This window comes from Urocampus carinirostris, chromosome 5, assembly GCF_059441175.1.
Source record: "Urocampus carinirostris isolate Australia breed hairy pipefish chromosome 5, RoL_Ucar_1.0, whole genome shotgun sequence".
Taxonomy (NCBI): domain Eukaryota; kingdom Metazoa; phylum Chordata; class Actinopteri; order Syngnathiformes; family Syngnathidae; genus Urocampus; species Urocampus carinirostris.
The window spans coordinates 42,525,860-42,548,750 of record NC_142353.1 but is presented as its reverse complement, the minus strand read 5'-3'; the positions used below and the strand labels follow the sequence as shown (position 1 = coordinate 42,548,750).

The 22,891-nt window shown below is 42.6% G+C and overlaps 1 protein-coding gene across 3 annotated transcripts in view; it reads left to right on the top strand.

The window, feature by feature from the left end:
* Positions 1–22,891, top strand: part of ppp3cca (protein phosphatase 3, catalytic subunit, gamma isozyme, a) — a 95,710-nt gene that overhangs the window by 44,492 nt on the left and 28,327 nt on the right. For all 3 annotated transcript variants that reach the window (XM_088336899.1, XM_088336898.1, XM_088336897.1), the window contains exon 4: positions 14,897–15,008. In XM_088336899.1, the coding sequence (XP_088193025.1) occupies positions 14,897–15,008 (112 nt within the window). The remainder of the gene's footprint in view (positions 1–14,896; positions 15,009–22,891) is intronic.

Genomic DNA, 22,891 nt, shown 5'->3' with positions numbered 1-22,891 from the left:
GGGGCAGGCAACTTTATGGCTGGGCAGGCAACTTTTCAGAGTGGTCTGCCCTGGTGTCCGCTAACTTTTTCTCATGAGTTTCAGACACTGTTCCAAATCTTATGTAAATAACAAATGGTGGTACTGTAAGTCGCTCTGATGTACCAGCTATAAAATAAATGCATAATGAGGAAGGGAAAACAGATGAATTGTAAGTCACACTGGAGTATAAGCCACATTTTTGGGTAATTTATCTTATAAAACTACCTCCCCTTTTGTCTGTAGCATAAGCCTTCTTCAGTTGTTGTTACCACGAGTGTTGAAATGATCAACACAGTTCGAGAGCGCCTTCTTGGGTTTTACTTTGAAAATAATAGTGAAATGATATACTGATAATGATGTAATTATTTGACACATACATTTCTCCAGAGTATAAGGTGCTCCCAAACCATGAAGACAAAAAGGGACTTATAGTCCAGAAAATACAGTCGTTAGGTGATGGCATATTCATGTATGGCTTTCACTTGCACTGGGTTTGTGTTTGTTTATGATGTTCCAGATAAATTTACTTCTAAAGTTATCAAGTTGAAATGTAAGAAATAATAATTGCTCATTGTATTTCACAGACTATGACGATTTTAAGCTGGCAATACAATTCGGGACAGTATCAATTCTAACTAGATCACCATTGTTTCTGTTAGTATGTCTCATCTCATTAGCTTCACCGCTTATCCTCAGTAGGGTCGCTGGGGTGCTGGAGCCCATCCCAGCAATCATCGGGCAGTGGGCAGGGGACACCCTGAACTGGTTGCCAGCCAATCACAGGGCACACGGGGACAGACAACTCACTCGCTCATTTACACCTTGGAACAATTTGGACCGACCAATTCACCTGAAATGCATGTTTTTGGAATGTGGGAGGAAACCGGAGTGCATACAAACTCCGCACAGGAAGTCTGGAGCTGGATTTGAACCCACGCAGGAGGTTCCCAAGACATGAACTGTGCCGCACATGCGCTAACCACTGCGCTGCCGTGCTGCATCTGTTAGTATGTGTGTGTATGAATTAAAACGTGTCAATATTTGGTGGTAGAACCCATATTTGAAGTTCCTGAATCAGGCCTTTGCTGGAGCTTTTTTCAGTTCTTGCTTGACCAGTTCTTGATTTACCTGGTCAATCTTGGATATTCGACATTTTTGTTCAAGTAATTTTGTTTACAGTGTTTTGGATCATATGAGGATCGTTTTCCCCACGGGTCGGGAACCTATGGCTCCTTAAGCCATATATGAGTCTTTCAATCGGTAGATGTAAATAGAACTTATGCAACCAATTGATAATTCCAATGCGGCAAGCAGAAAATCGCACATGCAAAGTCCATGCAAGGTCCAAACAAGTGATGTACCGCCCTTCTTCGGCGCAAGCTTCGTTTCCTTCTCGTTTGTTGACTCTGGGACTTTGTTTACGGAGTCTGCCAGGACACTCAATGAGCTCACACGGTGTGCCATAGTGTAGTGCTTGCAAACTTTGAATCGTCTTTATTGGCCTGTGCAATTATTAAAACTTGCCTCTGATTGGTCGGCGCTTTTAAAACTCGAACAGTAACAATTTTGGTTGGCCAAAACTCCATTGCTCACTACAATACCTTGAAAAAAACGCAGTGCTTTGCGGTTTCACAACCGCACTATGTTTAAACTTCTGACTTTTACTTTGGACTGCCCCCCCTGTACCGCCCCCTACCCTCCCATTCTTCCTCACCGCCCTTAGATCTTTCCACCGCCAGGGGGGCGGTACCGCCCACTTTGGGAACCACTGATCTAGAGCAATTTGATTGGGTTAGCGTTACCAATGGGCGGAGCGATACACAGGGCGTGTGCACTCCTCCACGCCTAGCGCCGTCTGCGATGAAAATAAATCCGACGGTATCCTCGTTTGCAGTATTTTGTGACATTTTTACCGAAGAACCTTGCTTGCACCTTGTTTTGAAACCATTATTTAGGACGAAATGACGGTCAAAATGAGCCTTTACCAATTTACTTATTTTCCTTTAAGAAACTGATCGTGTTTGCTGATAGAAAGTCTCTAAAACAGTATTTCTTGGACTTTTTCCAAGCCGTAGATTGTATATTGTATTACTTTCACCTCTGCCCTTTGAAGGTGTTCCGTGATGGTGACAGCAATCACAATGTTGATGACTCGATATGCTTGGCCCACATTTTCAACTCTTTCTCACTCTTCTTCAGCACAATCTTTTTCTTTCAGGGCTTTCAAAATTGTTGTTACGGCTCTGAACAATTTTCTCTTTTTTTCTCAACTTTACTTTTCTCCTACAAAGAGCTCTCTGGTCTTTGTGGGGCTTCAAGGTTCACATTTGTATCATACCATTTCCATTTTGTATACAAAAATGACGTCATCAGGATGCAAAGTGGGTTTATTAGTATGTACACGTACTTTATATGGTCACGAACACGACTAAAAACTAACATTGTCTGAAAAAAAAGGAGCTTTTTGATCGTTATGGGATTACCGAGTGGGAGAAAGATCTAACAAAGTGGCCCAGTGGACACATATTCATCTGTTTAATTAGTGAAGCCCAGAGTTTACAGTAGAAATAAATGAAAATGTCTTTTCTGTGGTTCCAGGCAAATATTTCACCAAGATAAGAACACAAAACAGATGATGCTTAACTCATTATGACCACAAAAAGAACTACCGTAAATTCCGGACTATAAGCCGCTACTCTTTTCCCAAATGTTCAGCCCTGCGCCTTATTCAGTGAAGCGGCTTATTTAAGTAATTTTTCTAACGAACACCAGCGGCACTCGAGTACCAAAGGTAAAATATAGACCGGTGGAATTGTGCGCCGAGGTAAACTGCATCCTCTTGGATTATGATCAAATCTAGACCGGTGGAATTGTGCGCCGAGGTCCACTGCATCCTCTTGGATTATGATCGAATTATCCGTATGACAGAGGATAGAGGTTCGTTTTAAATGTTTCAAATGTGAGGAAGACGCCCTTGAAGACGTCAATAATGACGAGAAAAACGAGGACGGCTTGCCATGAATTTCATAATTGCGGCACAGCTTTGAGCCCTGCGAGCGTGTTAGGAGTAGCGTGGTGGTACCTTTCACAGGCACGGTTTGGGATGAAAGTTATGTTATTATTATTAAAGCTTTGAAAACTCTCTTGGTGTACCGTCTTTCTTCGTAAATATGTGTAACCATGTATAATATGTATTTGCAACTGTATATTTTTGTTTGTTTGTATTTATTTGTATTTATTTTGAACAGTTGTTCTGATAAGTCTTGCACTGACCAATTAAAAAGAAGGGGCGTAACAGACGCGGGGGATTATGGGAAGTAGGGACCAGTAAAGGTGTTTGTGGACACCGCAGACAAAGGTGCATATATATTTTTCCCACCCTTACCTTTGGAAATATACACTTTTTTTCCTTGGATTACTTTCAACGTGTACCTGGACTTTGCAGGTCTGCATCAAACGATAACAACCGGTATCATTTTCTGTTCAATCAGCCGATTATGAGTATCTAGATGTATTGACATGTGATGGTCAGGTCAGGGCCTCGATTCAGTCCCTCTGTTGTAAACAAGCGTTTTAACCTATTGGATCAGAGGTGTAATGTGACGTGTCTGATAAATAGCAAGCAACAGAGAAACAACAATTCCATACAAGTTCTCACCGTTAAAACTGTTCAATTGAAAAGGACTTCTGTTCTCAATGTGGATACATGCGGCTAATATACCGTTGAGGCTTGTGTATGTAATAAATCCGTTTTCCTCCCGAAATGTGGGGGGTGCGGCTTATAATCAGGTGCGCCTATAGTCCGGAATTTACGGTACATTTCAAAAGCTGACTGCACCTACTTGGCATAGTGAGAGACTAAGAATCGTCTCACATTGTTGTCAAGTCAAGTCATGTTTATTTGTTTGGCCCTTAATCACAAAGAGTCTCAAAGGGCTGCACAGAACACAGATTATTCCAAACCACAGACTATTATGACACCATCCCCTGATCTAAAACCTATATGAGGGCAAACAATACACAGATATTGTCAACATAAAATATAGGTTATTCATATGCTATAGAATAGAAGTGTGTTTTAAGTTTGGATTTAAACATTTCCACTGAGGTTGCAGATCGAATATCAGGGGGAAGAGCATTCCACAGAACCGGGGCCCGAATGGGGAACGCTCTCGAACCTGCGGATCTCTTCTTGGCTCTTGGGATCACTTGTAGACCAGCGTTTTCAGAGCGAAGGCTCCGGACCGGAACATAGGGGTATATTAAATATGAAAGATGTGAAGGAGCAAGCCCATATATGAATTTGTATACTACCAACAGAACCTTAAAATCGCATCTTAAGCTAACAGGGAGCCAATGCAGGTTAGCTAAAATCGGGTAATGTGATCAAACTTTCATGTCTTAGGGCACGGTCACACAGCCGTTTGCGGCTGAATCACAGCCAGAAATTTCTGCCTGTGAGGCGGACGCTATTGGACGCTTCGAGATCGCCATACAGACGAGATACAGCAGTGCTTAATACGCGGTCGGAAATTCACGCGCGGCCAAAAGTTTTGAGCTGTTTAAAACTTTGAGCATGTGTTAACCGCGGGCGGCACACGAGGTAATGACGCGGAAGTGACGCGGAACGACGTGCTCTGGCCGCGGCCAGGGCGTGGTTACACATGGGTAGGACGGGAAATTTCAGCGGGTAATCGTGGGTGGAGCATGGTAATAGCATGTTCGGGGTTTGCCTAGGAGTCGGATTTGGGCACAACACCGGCTCGGGAGCTTTTATACCCGTGGTCCACACGGGAAAATGACGCGGAAATGACGCGATGAGGAAGCGGAACAGTCGCCGGCGTCTGTTTTGCGGGCATACCACCGATGAACAGCGGGTTGGCCAATTTTGCGCATTTTCCATCGCGGGCAACCACGGGCAAAAAAAAAAAATGCAAAATTTTACCCGCGACACAGACGCAAACGGCTGTGTGACCGGGCCCTTAGTTAAGTCTCGCTGCAGCATTTTGTAACAACTGAAGGCTCTTGATTTTGGACTTCGGGAGACCGGAGAGTAGTGTACAGTAATCGGGACGGGATGTAACAAACGCGTGAATTATAATCTTCGCGTCCGACTGACACCGCATAGGGCAAATTTCAGCAATGTTGCGAAGATGGAAGAAGCTGTTCTAGTAATAGTCTTAACGTGTGTTTGAAAGGACGGATCAGGGTCAAATATGACACCTAATTTTTTTGTGACAATTGAGTTCCAAGAACGGTTTGGATAAATGCTTAATCTGGACATAAAAGTTAAGTTTAACCTCGAAAATAACCCACCAGATATGAGAGGAGCCTATTTTTTTCTGTCCTTGGTGCAGTTTGTATGTTACTCAGCTTGCTGTGGTGGCCTCTTTTGATGTTTCTAAAATTGTCCTATATCCTCACGGAATTCAAAAAGGTTTGAACTCATTTACACTGCGCTTTAGAAACCTGTACACAACAACAAACTATACTGATATTTTTCAATAAAACTTAACAATTTAGATAAACGGTCTAAAGGTCTAAAAAATATCAGAAGAAACTGTGGCTACTTAGCAGTATTTTGCTCAAGCACAGAATTTAACCCACAACCTCTTATGAAATGTTACAACAACAGATCATTTCAGTTTCCCAAAGCAAGACCCAGTATCAATGTTTTAAGAAATACTAATTTCCATCCCGATTTGTGTTCATAATGGCATTAAATAAACAAGTTCTTCTTGAACGTGTCGGGACCAGAACGGAGATAGGACCCACTTGTGTTACGTTTCTCACAAGTTTTATTGGAAGAAAGAGAAAGGGTTGCGCCCACGATTGCTGGACGCAGGAAGCAGGTCGCTCTGAACGCGGAAGTGTGTCTTCCGTGGCGAGCGATGGCGGTGTCGGGAGTAGAAAACAGGTCAGTAGCCGGGACAGGAGAGTAAAAACATGGTCAGGGTCGGAAGCGAGTTGGAAGCCAGGAAAGGAGAGTAGACGTGGTTGGGGACAAAAAGAGGTTGAAAGCCGGGACGGGAGACTAGACGTGGTCAGGATCACAACGGTTCGAAGCCGGGGGACAGACGGGAGAAAAGTACAGGTGGGAGTCAGGGTCAAAAAAGGCTTCCCTAGTGTTAACTGAGGTTCGCAGAAGGACTGACAAAAGGGGACAGATAGGAGAGGGTATAAATAGGGACAGGGAGCCAATCAGAGTCCGAGGCAGTTGGCGCCAAATGCGCGGGCACAGGTGAATCACTTCGGTAATCATGACAGCGATATTATTTTCTTTTATTTGAAGATGGTTTTGATGCACTAAATTCAAACAGACAAAATCCAATTGTGTCCAAAATCTCTGCTGCCAAGTGTTGTTTATTTGCATAGCCTTTTATCACAAGGAGTTTTAAATGGCTGCACAGACCACAGATTATTGCAAACTACAGACTATTATGACACCATCCCTGTCATGATTACTGATGCTGCCTCGGACTCGGATTGGCTCCCTGTCCCTATTTAAACCCATTCCTATCTGTCCCCTTTTGTCGCTCCATTTGCGAATCTCTGTTTTTACACGGCAAGCCCTTTTTCCTGACTCACGCCTGTCCCGTTTTTTGTTCCTGTTTGTCTCTCACGACGACCTGTTTTGATCTCTACCACGTCTGTTCTCCCGTCCCGAATTATAATCCGTTTTTGATCCCAACCACGTCTGCTCTCCCGTCCCGGCTTACGACTCGTTTCCGACCCCGACCACGTCTTGCTCTCCCAGTCCCATCTACCGACCAGTTTTCCGCCCCTGACACTGCCATCGCTCGCTATTAAAGATCCACTTCCGTGTTCGGATCACAAACCGAGTACGACAGCGAACACCGGATCGTGGGCGGACCCCTTCCTCGTTCCTTCAATAAAACTTGTGGTAAATGTTACGCGAGTGCTTCCTGTTTCCGTTCTGGTCCTGACAATCCCCTGATCTAAAACCTACACAAGGGCAAGGAACAGGTTGACCAGGCTGCAATGGATGTTGCAATAACAAATAATACACAGATATTGTCTTTAATTCACGTACTACAACACGTACTTGAATTTAATACAAACTAAATGTTTGTTGCACCTTGATAGTCCTCGTGACACACCGCTATTATCTCGAAATGTATTTTTGTTTTTCTTTTTTACAGCAGTTGATTGTTACAAGTGCTAAAAGGTGGCATTAAGTCAGGAAAGCATTAACAATGTGCTCGACCAAATCTTCCATTCAAAGCAAAACACCCACGCGCGCATGTGGGTTGTAGAAAAATGTGTTATTTAAATGGAGACGCTGATGAAGAACACAATAGGGCAATGTCCCTGTGGAGCCACTTTAGTTCAGAAATTAAAAAAATATATAAATATTCTTTAAATCATCAACGCATTGTCAAATTTATTTGTAGAACAGTATTTATTTAGTAATCCACTACTAATTCAAGTCATGTTTATTTGTGACACCCTTAATCACAAAGAGTCTCAAAGGGCTGCACAGACCATTGATTATTGCAAACCAAAGACTATTATGACACCATCCCCTGATCTAAAACCTACATGAGGGCAGAGAAAAACTCAACATGAGGAAAATGATGAAACCTTGAGAAGGAACTGTTCATGAGGTATTCCTATTTCCAGGATGACCAGGCTGCAACGGATGTTGCAATAATAAATAATACACAGATATTGTCAACATGAAATGTAGATAATTCTTAAGCTATAGAACAGAATAGAATAGAATATACTTTATTGTGCACGGCGGCACAGTGGTTAGCGCATTTGCGGCACAGTTCATGTCATGGGAACCTCCTGCGTGGGTTCAAATCCAGCTCCAAACTTCCTGTGCGGAGTTTGTATGTTCTCCCCGTGCTTGCGTGGGTTTCCTCCGGGCACTCCGGTTTCCTCCCACATTCCAAAAACATGCATTTCAGGTGAACTGGCCGGTCCAAATTGTCCCTAGGTGTGAATGAGCGAGTGAGTTGTCTGTCCCCGTGTGCCCTGCAAATGGCTGGCAACCAGTTCAGGGTGTCCCCTGCCCACTGCCCGGAGATGGCTGGGATGGGCTCCAGCCCCCCTCCCGCGACCCTAATAAGGATAAGCGGTACAGCTGATGAGATGAGATGAGATACCTGTATTGTCATTGTTACAACATGGGATATATTGTGACAACGAAATTGGACGTGGCACTCCAGGTCCACATTTTACAGTGAGGATATAAGGAAAACAAAGAGATAAAGGAACAAAGAAGAAGTGTGTTTTAAGCTTGGATTTAAAAACGCTTTAAAGGTTGACTGTCCGGTATTCATATGAAAACAAATCTAAATAGATACCTATGCACTCTCTCTCCGGATTTGTGCAAAAACCAACATAGCTTTCTACAAAATGACTGACTGATGTGCATGAAGATGTATACCAGGACTTTGTTGCCTTGGTAACAGAGTGGCCCTTGAAGTTGTATTATACCTTTGCAAGAAAGCCTGTTTCGAGCAAGCGAATCTGTTTTCTTTACATATTTAGTATTTCTATTCTCCCCTTGATTCAGAATCGGCACCACAATCCAAGTGTGTTCACACTGTTTTTGCACCACATTGCAATCATTGTTTTAAATGGAGGCAATTTTGGGGGGGGGGGCTTATATAGGATTCTAGATTCACACTGCAAAGGTTTTCGTTTTGAGTGTTCTGTTGAGGTTACGTTATGTCCAGTGTTCCCTCTAAGCTGCGGTCGTGCGCAATTGCGCACTTCTCGCACATTCTCAGCGCACAAGAAAATCTAGCCAGCGCACAAAAATCAGGGCTCAAAATTGCTAATTAAGAAGCGACTTAAGTCAAAGTTACAGTGCATGAAGGTAAAAATACACGGGTTCCCCTGATGTTGTGTCCTAAATGCGGTACTTTGAAGTCGAGTCGAAGTTGAGTAAAGTTTTTAGAGTTTGTCGAGAACCGGCTTCTTCGGCTCGGCTCACGAAAAGGAACCGGTTCTTTCGGGTCCTAAACGGCTCTTCGGGTTGTTTTTGCTTCTTTAATCCCAACATGACCAAATATGATGTAAAATTATGCACAAAATGACTTAAAGGAAGGGGGGAATAGAACAAAAAAGAAAAAAAATACCAAAATGAAAAAGTAGTGAAAAAAAGAAACAAAAGGAAGAGAAAAAAGAAGGAAAAATTTAGAAAAAAACCAGAAAAAAAAGAAAGAAATGTAGGAAAAAAGTAAATAGAGAACAAAAAGAAAAAAGTAACAGCTCGGAAAAAATAAACACAATGAGATTTTTTTTTAAGGAATTTAAATAAAAGTAGAAAAAAACATGGAAAAAAGAAGAAATAGTTTGTGTTGCATTTAAATAATTTCCAATTATATTAAGTGAATCTTGTTGCCAACATTGTACTTTCACTAAAAAATGTGATTAAGTACAGTTCTGTATCTTAGGGCCTGGTCACACAGCCTTTTGTGTCTGTATCGCGGGTAAAATTTTGCGATTTTTTTTGTTGCCCGCGGTAGAAAATGCGCAAAATTGGCCAACCCGCTGTTCATCCGTGGTATGCCCGCAAAACAGACGCCGGCGACTGTTCCGCTTCCTAACCCTAACCCGTGTGGACCACGGGTATAAAATCTGCCGAGCCGGGCTGTAGAAATCATTACCGCTCAAGACACAGTCCCGTGAAGATAAAGATTTCAAGCTATGGCACCGAAGAAGAAGCCAATATGTTATTATTGTAATAGTTTTTCATTTTTATTTTATTATCTTGTTATGAAATGAAAAATGTCAAGTAATAAAACTGGATTAAGACGAGGTCACTACGGTGACGGGGATCCATGTTCACCCCTTGACGTCTCGAGCACAACTGACGTGTGCTCGGCAAATCGCGCTGAATATACGCGGAGAAAGGCGTTTGACCGTCACACGCGTTACACACGCTAATTCACGTGATAACACCGCGATACAGGCGCAGAACAAACGTGCTATGACCGTGCTCTACCCGCGATTACCCGCTAAAATTTCGCGTCCTACCCGCGTGTAACCACGCCCTGGCCGCGGCCGTAGCACGTCGTTCCGCGTCTGTACCGCGTCATTACCTCGTGTGTACCACGTGTGCCGCCCGCGGTTACCTGTGGTCTAAAGTTTTGAGCAGCGCAAAACTTTTTCGCGCGGCCAACCGCGTGTGAATTTCTTGCCGCGTGTAAAGCACGGCTGTATCTCGATCTCAAAGGGTCCAACAGCGTCTGCTTCACGGGCAGAAATTTCTGGCCGTGATTCAGCCTCGATACGCCCGTGAAAGGCTGTGTGACCGGGCCCTAAGCCCCCAAAAATGTTGATATTATGCGACAAAATATATCAGGACATAAAAAGAAATGGATATCTTGTGAAAGAATTGTAAGAACAAACGACGTTTGTAGGCCATACAACCTTTGCAATAGTACATGAGTCAATTCATTCAAAAGAGAAAAATAATTTTGCATTGCCGGAAACTCGGCATAATGTAACATGATGTCAAGTTTTGGACACGTTTGATCATGAATTATCTTGCCACACCTGGGATTATGGTTGCTCACTGTTGTTTCAAGCGTTGCTCACCGACTTTGTGTGAACGCTCAGACCCGTGGAAAAACATTGGTTATGTCCCATTAGCATATTTGTCAAGGGTGAATCAAGAGCAGTCAGGAAGCAGACTGACATCTCTTAAACATTTGTTTTTATTAGTGTGCTACAGATTCAGGAGCCAAGTCTGCAGGGATGTTCTTTAATGTGTCCTTGTTTAGAGACATAATGACTCTGGTTAACATTGTATCAGTAAAAAGGATTGCATGAACGTTGTTGGCAAATAAAAACAACCTTTCAAAAAGAATACTAATTTTGACTTGCATGTTTTTCCATTTGCTTTTGATGAAGTGATTTCAGTAAAATGTTAAGAGGTCTTTGTGCTTCGACGTTCGCGGATTCAGAGCTTCGCGGGCCTAAAAAATAATAATAATAAAATAAAATATATCTATATATTTTTTTAAGCATTTTTGAAGGGGCGTCACTACTTCGTGGTTCCATGTTCGCGGGTTCAGAGCTTCGCAGGTCTAAAAAATAATAATAATAAGATAAAATAATATATTTTTATTTTATTTTATTATTATTTTTTTTTTAAAGCATTTTTGAAGGGGCGTCGCTACTTCCAGATTTTCCCTTTTTGCGGGTGGTTTTGGTCCCCATTAACAGGGTCTAAAAAATAATAATAAAATTAAAAAAAAAAAAATATATATATATATATGTATATATTTTTTTTTAGGGTGCGCCGCTACTTCGCGGATTTTCACTTATCGCGGGTGGTTTTGGTCCCCATTAACCGCGATAATCGAATTCCCACTGTAATACACAGATATTGTCAACGTAAAATATAGGTTATTCATATGCTATAGAATAAAGTCAAGTCATGTTTATTTGTGACACCCTTAATCACAGAGTCTCAAAGGGCTGCGCAGACCATAGATTACTGGAAACCGCAGACTATTATGACACCATCCCCTGATCTAAAACCTACATGAGGGCAAATAATACACAGTTATTGTCAACATAAAATATCGTTATTTATATGCTATAGAATAGAAGTGTGTTTTAAGCCTAGATTCAAACAGTTCCACGAAGGTTGCAGATCGAATCTCAGGGGGAAGAGCATTCGCTCTCGAACCTGTACAAGAGGTACAAGACATGTCGAGTTACGTCCGGAAATCCCCCAAAAGTATTTCCGAAACACTTTTATGAAAAAGATCTTGACACGTCTTAAAATCCATAAGGTTGCGGCAGTAGCTCAGGAGGTAGCGCGCTCGTCTTGGGATCAAGGGATCCCAGTTCGAATCCCGGCTCGTCCGCGTTACATGTCAAAGTGTCCTTGGGTAAGACACTGAACCCCTTATACCCCCAATCAGCAGGTTAGCGTCTTACATGGCGGCAATACAAGGCCGCTATTGGGAAATGTGAAGCACACTGTAAAGCGCTTTGGGAAGTCATTGACTTGAAAAGCGCTATAGAAATGCAGATCATTTCCTTTTCATTTCATTTCGTTTCCATTGTATGAGAACTTAAAACTTTTGGGAAAATCACACACTCAAAGAGTGGAAGTCACGCTGACAAGCACATTGATTTCTTTCTTGAGTTAACGTCAGACTACGCGGGCATGTCTTTTATCGAGGCTTTTACTTTGGAGAATGGACGACCAATATGTCAGTTACAAAACATTTACAAAGGCAGTTTTCATGCATAATTTAACATCGTATTCTGCATGAAATTGCTCTGGGTTCCGTCTGCTTTTAATACAGAGCGCTGGTCTTGCGTCACAATTCAGTAACTCTTTTAATGTCAGTGTTTTCATTTGCTCGCGTCCCCGCGTCCTAGTCGCATCATTTTTACTGGGGACGCATAGTGCCAAGTCAACGTGCGTCCCCGGGACGCAACTTTTTTGACACAACATTGTCCTTACCCGATTACATTATTTTTTTAAACAAAGATTTACCGCACTCCAAAGTTTTCGTCAGGCAGATCCGCCATTGTTGTTTTGGTCTCGCGGTTCGAGTTTTCCTCTGCACGCCGATCTCGGCAAACGAGATCTCGTTGCTTCGAGATGACGTCATTGTTGTGGTGCTTGTCGTCGAGGGAAGGTGAAAATCAACACAAAATTGGTCATTTCTTCAGTGTCAGTAAGTAACAACGGCAATAATTCCGGCACGAAAAAACGGCGGAGAAATTCTTTGGAAGAATAGAATAGAATATACCTTTATTGTCATTGTTACAACATGGGATATATTGTGACAACGAAATTGGACGACTCCAGTTCCACATTTTACAGTGTGGATAAGGAAAACAAAAAGATAAAGGAACAAAGAAGATGTTTTAACTGTCTTTGTTGTATAGGCATGTTTCCTCTGGAGGGGGGGCGGGGGGGTATGATGGGGTGAGGGACAGACAGAGATGGACGGATCCATCTAGATGTTTGATCTTACTGTACACACGGTCCAGTGTTTTTTCCCTAATTGCTCAGTCCAAGTGTTGAATGGATTTGGGAAGTACAGTCCTTAAACATGCCCGATCTTGGAATCGCCAAGGCAAGGAAAACACGTGTGTTGAAGCCAACGATTCGACGAAAGAAAATGAACAAAACAATACTCCTAGCAAGAAAAAGACTTTTCTGCCAAAATTGACTCAATTATATTCCTGGTTACGCTATGAGGAGGATGATAATGGAGGCTACATGTTCTGTGATGCGTGCACCCAGAAACATGAAGGTGCATCTTACCAAACAATTGGACCTTGAGAAGGCATTACAACTTTGGCGGGACAGCAAACCACGAAGAATATATGAACTGGAAAATCTGAAGTGATAACTTGCTTTGTATTACCAATTAACTGTGATGATCAAAACTGCACAAATATATAGACTAATATTTCAGCAATATTATTTTGTATAACGTACAATATTTTTGTGAACTGAAAAATCTTGAAGCGATAACTGATTTGTATTACCAATAAACTGTGATGATTAAAACTGAATGAATGTATAGACTTATATTATATATTTGTCGATTTACAATTTCCACCTCGCACAAAATTTTGGGGACCCATAGATCTCTTTTGGGACCCATAGATTTTTGAGCATGCGAGTCCCTGGGCCCTATGTTCCCTGTAATTTTCCTTACGGGTCTGAGCGTTCACACAAAGTCGGTGAGCAACGCTTGAAACAACAGTGAGCAACCATAATCCCAAGTGTGGCAACTGAGTCATTATCAAACATGTCTAAAACTTGACATCAAGTTACATTTTGCTGAGTTTCCGGTAATGCAAAATTATTTTTCTCTTTTGAATGAGTTCATGTACTATTGCACAGGTTGTACGGTGTACAAACGTCGTTTGTTTTTACAATTCTTTCACAAGATGTCCATTTCTTTTTATTTCCTGATATATTTTGTCACATAATATTAACATTTTTGGGGGCTTATTTAGTCGGTTGTAAGATACAGAACTGTACTTAATCACATTTTTTAGTGGAAGTACAATGTTGGCAACAAGATTCACTTGATATCATTGGAAATTATTTGAATGCAACACAAACTTTTTCTTCTTTTTTCCGTGTTTTTTTTTACTTTTTTTTTTAATTCCTTTAAAAAAATCTCATTGTGTTTATTTTTTCCGAGCTGTTACGTTTTTCTTTTTGTTCTCTATTTACTTTTTTTCCCACATATCTTTCTTTTCTTTTTTTCAGTTTTTTTCAAAAATGTTCCTTCTTTCTTTTCTCTTCCTTTTGTATCTTTTTTTCTCAGCTTTTCACTACTTTTTTTCATTTTTGTATTTTTTTCTGTTTTCTTCTTTTACCCCCTTCCTTTGAGTCATTTTGTGCATAATTTTACATCATATTTGGTCATGTTGGGATTAAAGAAGCAAAAACAACCCGAAGAGCCGTTTAGGACCCGAAAGAGCGGTTCCTTTTAGTGAGCCGAGCCGAAGAAGCCGGTTCTCGACAAACTCAACTAACTTTACTCAACTTCGTTCTACTTCGACTCGACTTCAAAATACCGCATTTAGGACACAACGTCAGGGGAACCCATGTATTTTTACCCTCATGCACTGTAACTTTGACTTAAGTCACTTCTTAATTAGTCATTTTGAGCCCTGATTTTTGTGCGCTGGCTAGATTTTCTTGTGCGCTGAGAATGTGCGAGCAGTGCGCAATTGCGCACGTGCGCAGTTTAGAGGGAACACTGGTTGGGAGCCATAGATTTTTGAGCATGCGAGTCCCCGGGACCTATCACTTTTCACAGGTAAAATGAACACTGATTCAGTAACTCTTTTAATGTTATAATTTTGTCTCCTGTCCTTATTTCTGTCCTCGCAGTGTGTTCTCTACCTCTGGTCACTGAAGATCAACCACCCCACAACACTCTTCCTCCTGCGAGGGAACCACGAGTGCCGGCACCTCACAGAGTACTTCACCTTCAAGCAGGAATGTAAGTGGCGCTCTTTCAGTCCTTTTGAAGCCTAGTCCAATGTACACCCACTCCCTTTGTGCGACTGCTGTCACATATTAATGGGGACATTACGGAAAATTGACTTTGACTGCTTTTATTCAAATATTCCACTGAGCCTTTGGAACGCCTACTCGTCCAGAACAGTCACTACCCCATACCAAGCTTTTACCATTCATTGGCTAACCTTAAGCAGTTTGGCTGGTATGGGTAAGGCCATTTCAAAGCGATAGTTACAGATGATTTATCTGTTTAACAAGCAGGGTTGGGTAGGGTTACTTTAACTGGATTACTTTCAATTACTTTTGGATTACTCCAACACCAAATATGCTAATAAAAGACAAAAAAAAACTAAATCTGAATAAAATGATGACTCACAACACGTGGTAAGCTTTCTCTCTCTTTCTCGTCTTTATCTCCTTGCTTGCATGGTGGTTTAGTTGTAACAGTGTAATAACGTATTTTTCTAACATGGATGGATGGAAAACATACATGACACTCGCTTTTCATGATATAAAAGAAAATTAGTGACAGATATAATCTAAAATACTGAAAGGATACAACCCATCCATTATCTGTGCCGATTACCCTCACTCGGGTCCCGGGGGTAGTAGGGCTCAGCTCGGCCATCTTCGGGCAGTGAATCTTTGGGATGTGGGCAGGGAAAATCCAGAACTGGATGCCAGCCAGGGCACATCGAGGGACACACAATTCAGATTCAGATTCAGATTTACCGTATTTTCCGCATTATAAGGCGCACGTAAAAGCCTTTATTTTTTTCAAAAGCTGACCATGCGCCTTATAATACAGTGCGCCTTATTTATGGATCAACATTAAGTTTTCCAACTAACTTGCAGCCGCCGACTCGATTTTCCCCCGAACGCCAAGTAGTACGCGGTGTATGCTGGGATTTATTTACCGGCGTTTCATTGGCTAACCAATGTGTCAATCATCATTTGAATGGATCACTATTGGCTAAAGTTATTCGGAGGTCAAGGGGCGGATCCTTTTTATCATTTACAGGCTGGCATAGGCTGAAGCGGCAAAACAAAGCCTGCAATTGGCCGAAAAAGATGAATGTGTATAGCACGTGGTTGACGGCATACAGAAAGCATTTTTTACTATTCTGTATTTGTAAATATTTTATTCTCCTGGATTTACTAAACTCACGGATATAAGAGGACCATGGCTGCACATTATTATTGAACACAACGACTTCGGTAAACTACTCCGGCTATATATTTTCCCTGTATCTTGTTTCAGACTGAACTCGATGTTTCTGTGATAAGCGGTGCAGATAATGGATGGAATGGAGTGTCTATTTTTAAATTAAACTCAATTCCAAGTGTTTGTTGTCATATCCACAGTAAAGTTGCGAGCGAAAAAGAAAATAGAAACTAAGGAATGGTTGGCATTTCTTGAATCCCAAGACTTTAACCTACTGAATGATGGAACGATGCATTTGAGTGACATCGTACGGACACCGCATCCGCACGTGTTCTCGACACGTATTTGCGTCTTTGCAAGCTTTAGGAATGTTAAGGGGGTAAGAAGTTGGACTGAACTATCTGACTGTTTTGTCGACGTTCCCATTGTAGCGCCTTATAATCCGGTGCGTCTTATGTATGTCAAAAATAGGACTAAAAACTATTTTTTCGGGGTGCGCCCTATAACCCGGTGCGCCTTACAGTGCGGAAAATACGGTACTTTATTGTCATTCGTGTACACGTGTATACAGAACGAGATGTTGATACCCGCAGTTACCTTGAGCGTCATCCGGGATAGATAAGATTAACCATGTCTTCGTCAGAATTTTAGCGCAGCAGTTTGTCATCTTGCGGTTCGATGCCACTTCCAGTTGTTAAATGGTCCAGTTTATTGTCCAGAGAGCGAACGTTGGAGAGGAAAAAGGATGGGAGAGGCGTTTTGAAGGGTTTAGCCTTTAGCCTAGCTGTTAGCCCGGCCCGACAACCTCGCTTCCTCGTCCGGTCACGCCGCTGTCTTGCCACTCTGCTTCGCTGCTTTCTAGGCCGCTGGGTCTTGTTGACATAGCAGTCCGTGGCTAATAAACACTCCCGAGTGGTCGTAGCACCGAGCGCTTGATGTCTGGACGATCGCATATCCAGCAAAAAAAACTGCGATCGTATGTGAATCTGCAGTTCGAGCCGTCAAAACTGAGTCGAAGACTGGGTCTTATGGCCGAAGTGTAAAAAACTGTAGCGAGCCGATGTAGCCGCAGCCGAACAGGGGCGCCGCCATATTGAACAGATATTCACTTGTTCACACCTAGGGACAATTTGGACCAGCCAACCAGTAAAAAACATGATTTAATACATTCTAACCTTTTTTCAATCTTTTTGGGGAGATTATCAAGGTATTTAAATTATTATTTTGACTTTGTTACATTTATTTCATTATTTTCTGTTGGTTAATAGATATTTGTACCGGTTCTGTCTCATGTTGAGAAAGTAAATGCTGCCACCTACCAGTATGGATGACTGTTACAGGAGGGCGATCAATGGCAGAAAGCTATGTTTTATTTAAATACTAATAAAATACCAATAAAATAATAAAATTGGGCAATTTCCTGTGGCACACTAGACAAGGTCTCACGGCACACGAGTGTGCCCCGGCACACTGGTTGAAAAAAAACGCTCTAGACAAATGTGCTGCTTAGTGCTGGATAGTCAGTCGAGGTCATTTGTCTTGCAATTCCAAAGAATGGCTAAAGGCAAATACGTTTCACTGTTTTAATGTGGCCTTCTGTGACCCCTGATCTAAATCCTATTAGTGACCCGGGAAAAGAGCTTAATGCACCCTTCAGACCCCAGACAAGTAGATGCTGATGAAAAGTGGGTTAAGATATCAGCTGAGAAGTGCAGAAGTCTCTTTAAGCGTTACAATATCAATTGATTGCCACACTTGTTTTAAACAATATGTGTATTATGTCCTCTTTGTTCCATCCTTTTTTTTTCCGTCAGGTTTTTACATTTCAACTTCCATTATTATCTCTCATCTCATTAGCTGCACCGCTTATCCTCAGTAGGGTCGCGGGGGTGCTGGAGCCCATCCCAGCAATCATCGGGCAGTGGGCAGGGGACACCCTGAACTGGTTACCAGCCAATCGCAGGGCACACGGGGACAGACAACTCACTCGCTCATTCACACCTAGGGACAATTTGGACCGGCCAATTAACCTAACATGCAGGAATGTGGGAGGAAACCAGAGTGCCCGGAGGAAACCCATGCAAGCACGGGGAGAACATACAAACTCCGCACAGGAAGTCTGGAGCTGGATTTGAACCCACGCAGGAGGTTCCCATGACATGAACTGTGCCGCACATGCGCTAACCACTGCACCGCCGTGCTGCATTTAAACTTGTGTCAGTTATATATGGGACCTAAAACTGTGTTTCAATTTTATCTTAAATAAAACAAAAATTAACAGGAGTATTGTCAGAGACCAGAAATGGAGGCAGGACCCACTTGCGTTTGTTTTACTCATCTTTATTTAGAAGGAGGAAAGGGCTTGCACCCACGATCCGGTGATCGTCGGTCACGGGTAGCAGATCTCTTGGAACGCGGACGTGGCACTTCCGTGGCGAGCGAAAGCAATGTGGAGAGCGGGGAAAGAACAGGTCGATGGCTGGGACGGTGGAGCAAAAACGTAATCGGGTCGGCTCCAGGGAATCAAACAGGAATCAGGACAGGAATGAGTCAGGGGTCGAAAAGTGCTTGCCTAGCGTGGGGCTGAGGTTCGCAGACGGACTGACAATCGATGACAGGAAGACAGGGTTTAAAAAGAGATCAGCAGCCAATCAGCGTCTGAGGCCGTTGGCGCCAAAGGGGCAGACTCGCATCAGTAATCATGACAAGTAGAAAGGTGCTTGCCTAGCGTGGGGCTGAGGTTCGCAGACGGACTGACAATCGTTGACAGGAAGACTGGGGTTTAAAAAAAGGTCAGCAGCCAATCAGCGTCCGAGACCGTTGGCGCCAAAGGGGCAGACTCGCATCAGTAATCATGACAAGTAGAATGGTGCTTGCCTAGCGTGGGGCTGAGGTTCGCAGACGGACTGACAATCGATGACAGGAAGACGGGGGTTTAAAAAAGAGATCAGCAGCCAATCAGCGTCCGAGGCCGTTGGCGCCAAAGGGGCAGACTCGCATCAGTAATCATGACAAGTAGAAAGGTGCTTGCCTAGCGTGGGGCTGAGGTTCGCAGACGGACTGACAATCGATGACAGGAAGACGGGGGTTTAAAAAGAGATCAGCAGCCAATCAGCGTCCGAGACCGATGGCGCCAAAGGGGCAGATTCGCATCAGTAATCATGACAAGTAGAAAGGTGCTTGCCTAGCGTGGGGCTGAGGTTCGCAGACGGACTGACAATCGATGGCAGGAAGACGGGGGTTTAAAAAGAGATCAGCAGCCAATCAGCGTCCGAGGCGCCAAAAGGGCAGACTCGCATCAGTAATCATGACAAGTACAATCTTATCTTCTTTTGTAGAACACGAGTAGACATAACACGGCATGTGAATGCTGTTATTCAAACTGTTTGGGTTATTTTTAGAAACAATTTGGGTTTCGTTGGCACATTTGCATTCTCACACCAACATTTACATAGAGGACAACTTGGGGCTGGAGGCAAGGCTGGTTTACCTCCCTCTTTTTGTCAGACATGTCACTTAAATGTGTGCAGAATTTTATAGTCCTGTTGAAATATGCATGAAGCGGTCTGGACGAATATGTGTTCCTTAAGGCAGACTATTGCCAAGTCTCTTTTTTTGACCAATGATGGCTGAGGTCATATTTCCCATTCACTTTGGCATGGAAAAAACATTATATTACAAACTTTTACTGTTACATCATATTAGTGCTTGTATTTAGTTATAATTGGTACACGTCTTTTTTGGGGTCTTTCAAATTTTGATCATACCGTAAATTCCGGACTATAGAGCGCACCTGATTATAAGCCGCACCCATCACATTTCGGGAGGAATACCGATTTTGTACATACACAAGCTGCACCTGTATATTAGCCGCATGCATCCGCCCACATTGAAAAAACACAATACAAACACGAAATTAACCCATACCCGATACAGTCCAAAAAACACAGCCGGCAAAATGAACGGAAAATGATATCGGTACTTAAAATTTAATGCAGACCTGTAGAGTCCGGGTGCCCGTTGAAAGTAATCCAAGGAAAAAAGTGTATATTTCCAAAGGTAAGGGTGGGAAAAATATATATACACTATTGTCGGCCGCGTCCACAAACACGTCTCACCTTTACTCCAGTTTCTTTTGTCTTTTATTAGCATATTTGGAATTGGAGTAATCCAAAAGTAATTGAAAGTAATCAAGTTAAAGTAACCCTATCCAACCCTGATTAAGACTTAGTTGCAGCAGTGCATTGTAGGTAGCAAACTAACTAAATATGAATAAAATGATGACTCACAACACGTGGTAAGCTTTCTCTCCTGGCTTTGATCTCTTTGATCTCCGGCAAAACGAACATCAAATGCGACAGAAACAAAATGAAAATCAATCCAAACAGCTTGCCAACATCATCTTTGCTGTTCCATGTATTCCGTTACTCCCCAAGCCTGCACAAAATGTAGTCATTTTATTCATATTCATATTTGTCTTTTATTAGCATATTTGGTATTGGAGTAATCCAAAAGTAATTGAAAGTAATCCAGTTAAAGTAACCCTACCCAACCCTGCCTGTGCTTACTCATCTTCATTCATGCAATGTTTGCGTTGCGTCGTCTGCTAAAAGCCACGTGAACTCCTCTTTCCACGATGCTTTTAATATACCTTTACGTTTTGTGGCGTCATACATTTTCTTAGCTTCTTTTGAATCTTTCTTCTGGGGCTGAGGTTTTGGCTTGATTCTTAACCACTTCTCCATTTTTCTTGTGTTTTCTGTGCGTCCACTTGGGAAAATGATATGCAAATGCACGACGTCATAACGCTCAGGAAAGTCCGGAAGCAGGAAGTTATTCGATGCAGGCTTCTGATTGGCTGCCGAGTATGCTAATTGACAAACAAACCGAAATTCCGAAATTTCCAAACTGAACGAAGATTTCGAAATCGGAATAAAGCAAACGTCTTTTATTAGCATATTTGGTATTGGAGTAATCCAAAAGTCATTGAAAGTAATCCAGTTAAAGTAACCCTACCCAACCCTGCCTGTGCTTACTCATCTTCATTCATACAATGTTTGCGTTGCGTCGTCTGCTAAAAGCCACGTGAACTCCTCTTTCCACGATGCTTTTAATATACCTTTACGTTTTGTGGCGTCATACATTTTCTTAGCTTCTTTTGAATCTTTCTTCTGGGGCTGAGGTTTTGGCTTGATTCTTAACCACTTATCCATTTTTCTGGTGTTTTCTGTGCGTCTACTTGAGAAAATGATATGCAAATGCACGACGTCATAATGCTCAGGAAAGTCCGGAAGCAGGAAGTTATTCGATGCAGGCTTCTGATTGGCTGCCGAGTATGCTAATTGACAAACGAACCGAAATATCCAAACTGAACGAAGATTTCGAAATCGGAATAAAGCAAACGTCTTTTATTAGCATATTTGGTATTGGAGTGATCCAAAAGTCATTGAAAGTAATCCAGTTAAAGTAACCCTACCCAACCCTGATCATCGATTCGTTGTTGCAGCCCTACATATTATCATTCTATTCAAAATAAAAATTCTGGCCTGTGGGCTGTAGTTTTCCACCCCTGGTGTACATGAAGTAGCCGCTGCCCTCGACATCATGAAATGTGAGTTTAACGGGGACAGTTTTGCAAGCATGGCCGTGAAAAAAAATCCCACTTAATAAATTGCGCCGCATCCCTTTGTCAGAAAATGTCGGCGACAACAGCGAGACACTTCATCTGCAAAAGAGACTCCACGCAGCCGAAGGAACCTTTTTTTTATTGTCATGATGATAAACTGGCAGAGCTTGGAGTGTGCTCCTCTTTCACGCCGTTAAACGCAATTTCAGTGCGTTTGTGTGTACAAATATTCGTGCGTACAAGTCTTCCTGTGTGTCTTTGTGGTTTAATGGAACAGCACAGACAACCTTGCCGACTGCTAATTGATTTCACTCAAAGCGTCTTCATCTTTTTTTTCACCTCCACCCACATGCAACCTCATCAGCCCGGACGCAAAATGTGTTTTTGTAATCCGCCTTCAGATGCCCTGCAAAACGCTCTTAAAAATGTTTTTTTTTGGGTATTGTCCTTTTCTTTTCAATGACATACTACAAATGTGTTGAACTACTAATCACACTGGAATCAGCGTCACAAATGTAGTATGTACAACTTGTCAAGTCAAGTCATGTTTATTTGTATAGATAGATAGATAGATACTTTATTCATCCCCGTAGGGAAATTCACACTTCACTTGATTTATTAACAGATGAACATGATGCCCTAGGGCTGCTTGTAGCGGAGTGGATGACGTCACGCTAATCCAAAAGTTCGACATCCCTGCGGCAGATGGAAATCTTTTCTTTATGAAAATCCAGGGATACGCCACCTCGTGTTAGCAAGTCCACCTCCTCTCCGATTCCCCCCGGCTTTCGTGTCTCTGTATAGCGGCGCTGAAGCCGGGTAGCTCCGGGTGGCTACACGTTAGCGCCCGGAATGCTAAACGTGAGCCACGTTTCCGCAAAACACAGCAACCGTGCTCCCTGTGCGCTTCGATGTTTTCCACCAGCACTCGATGATCTTATTTGGTCGTGAGTTCGCATTCACCATGTTTACGGATGGTACCGAAGACTTATAACGCCGATAGCCGCTTCGCTAGCTCCGGCTCTTCTTCCACGATAGGCCCCTTCATCACGCCGGCACGAGAATTCTTCGG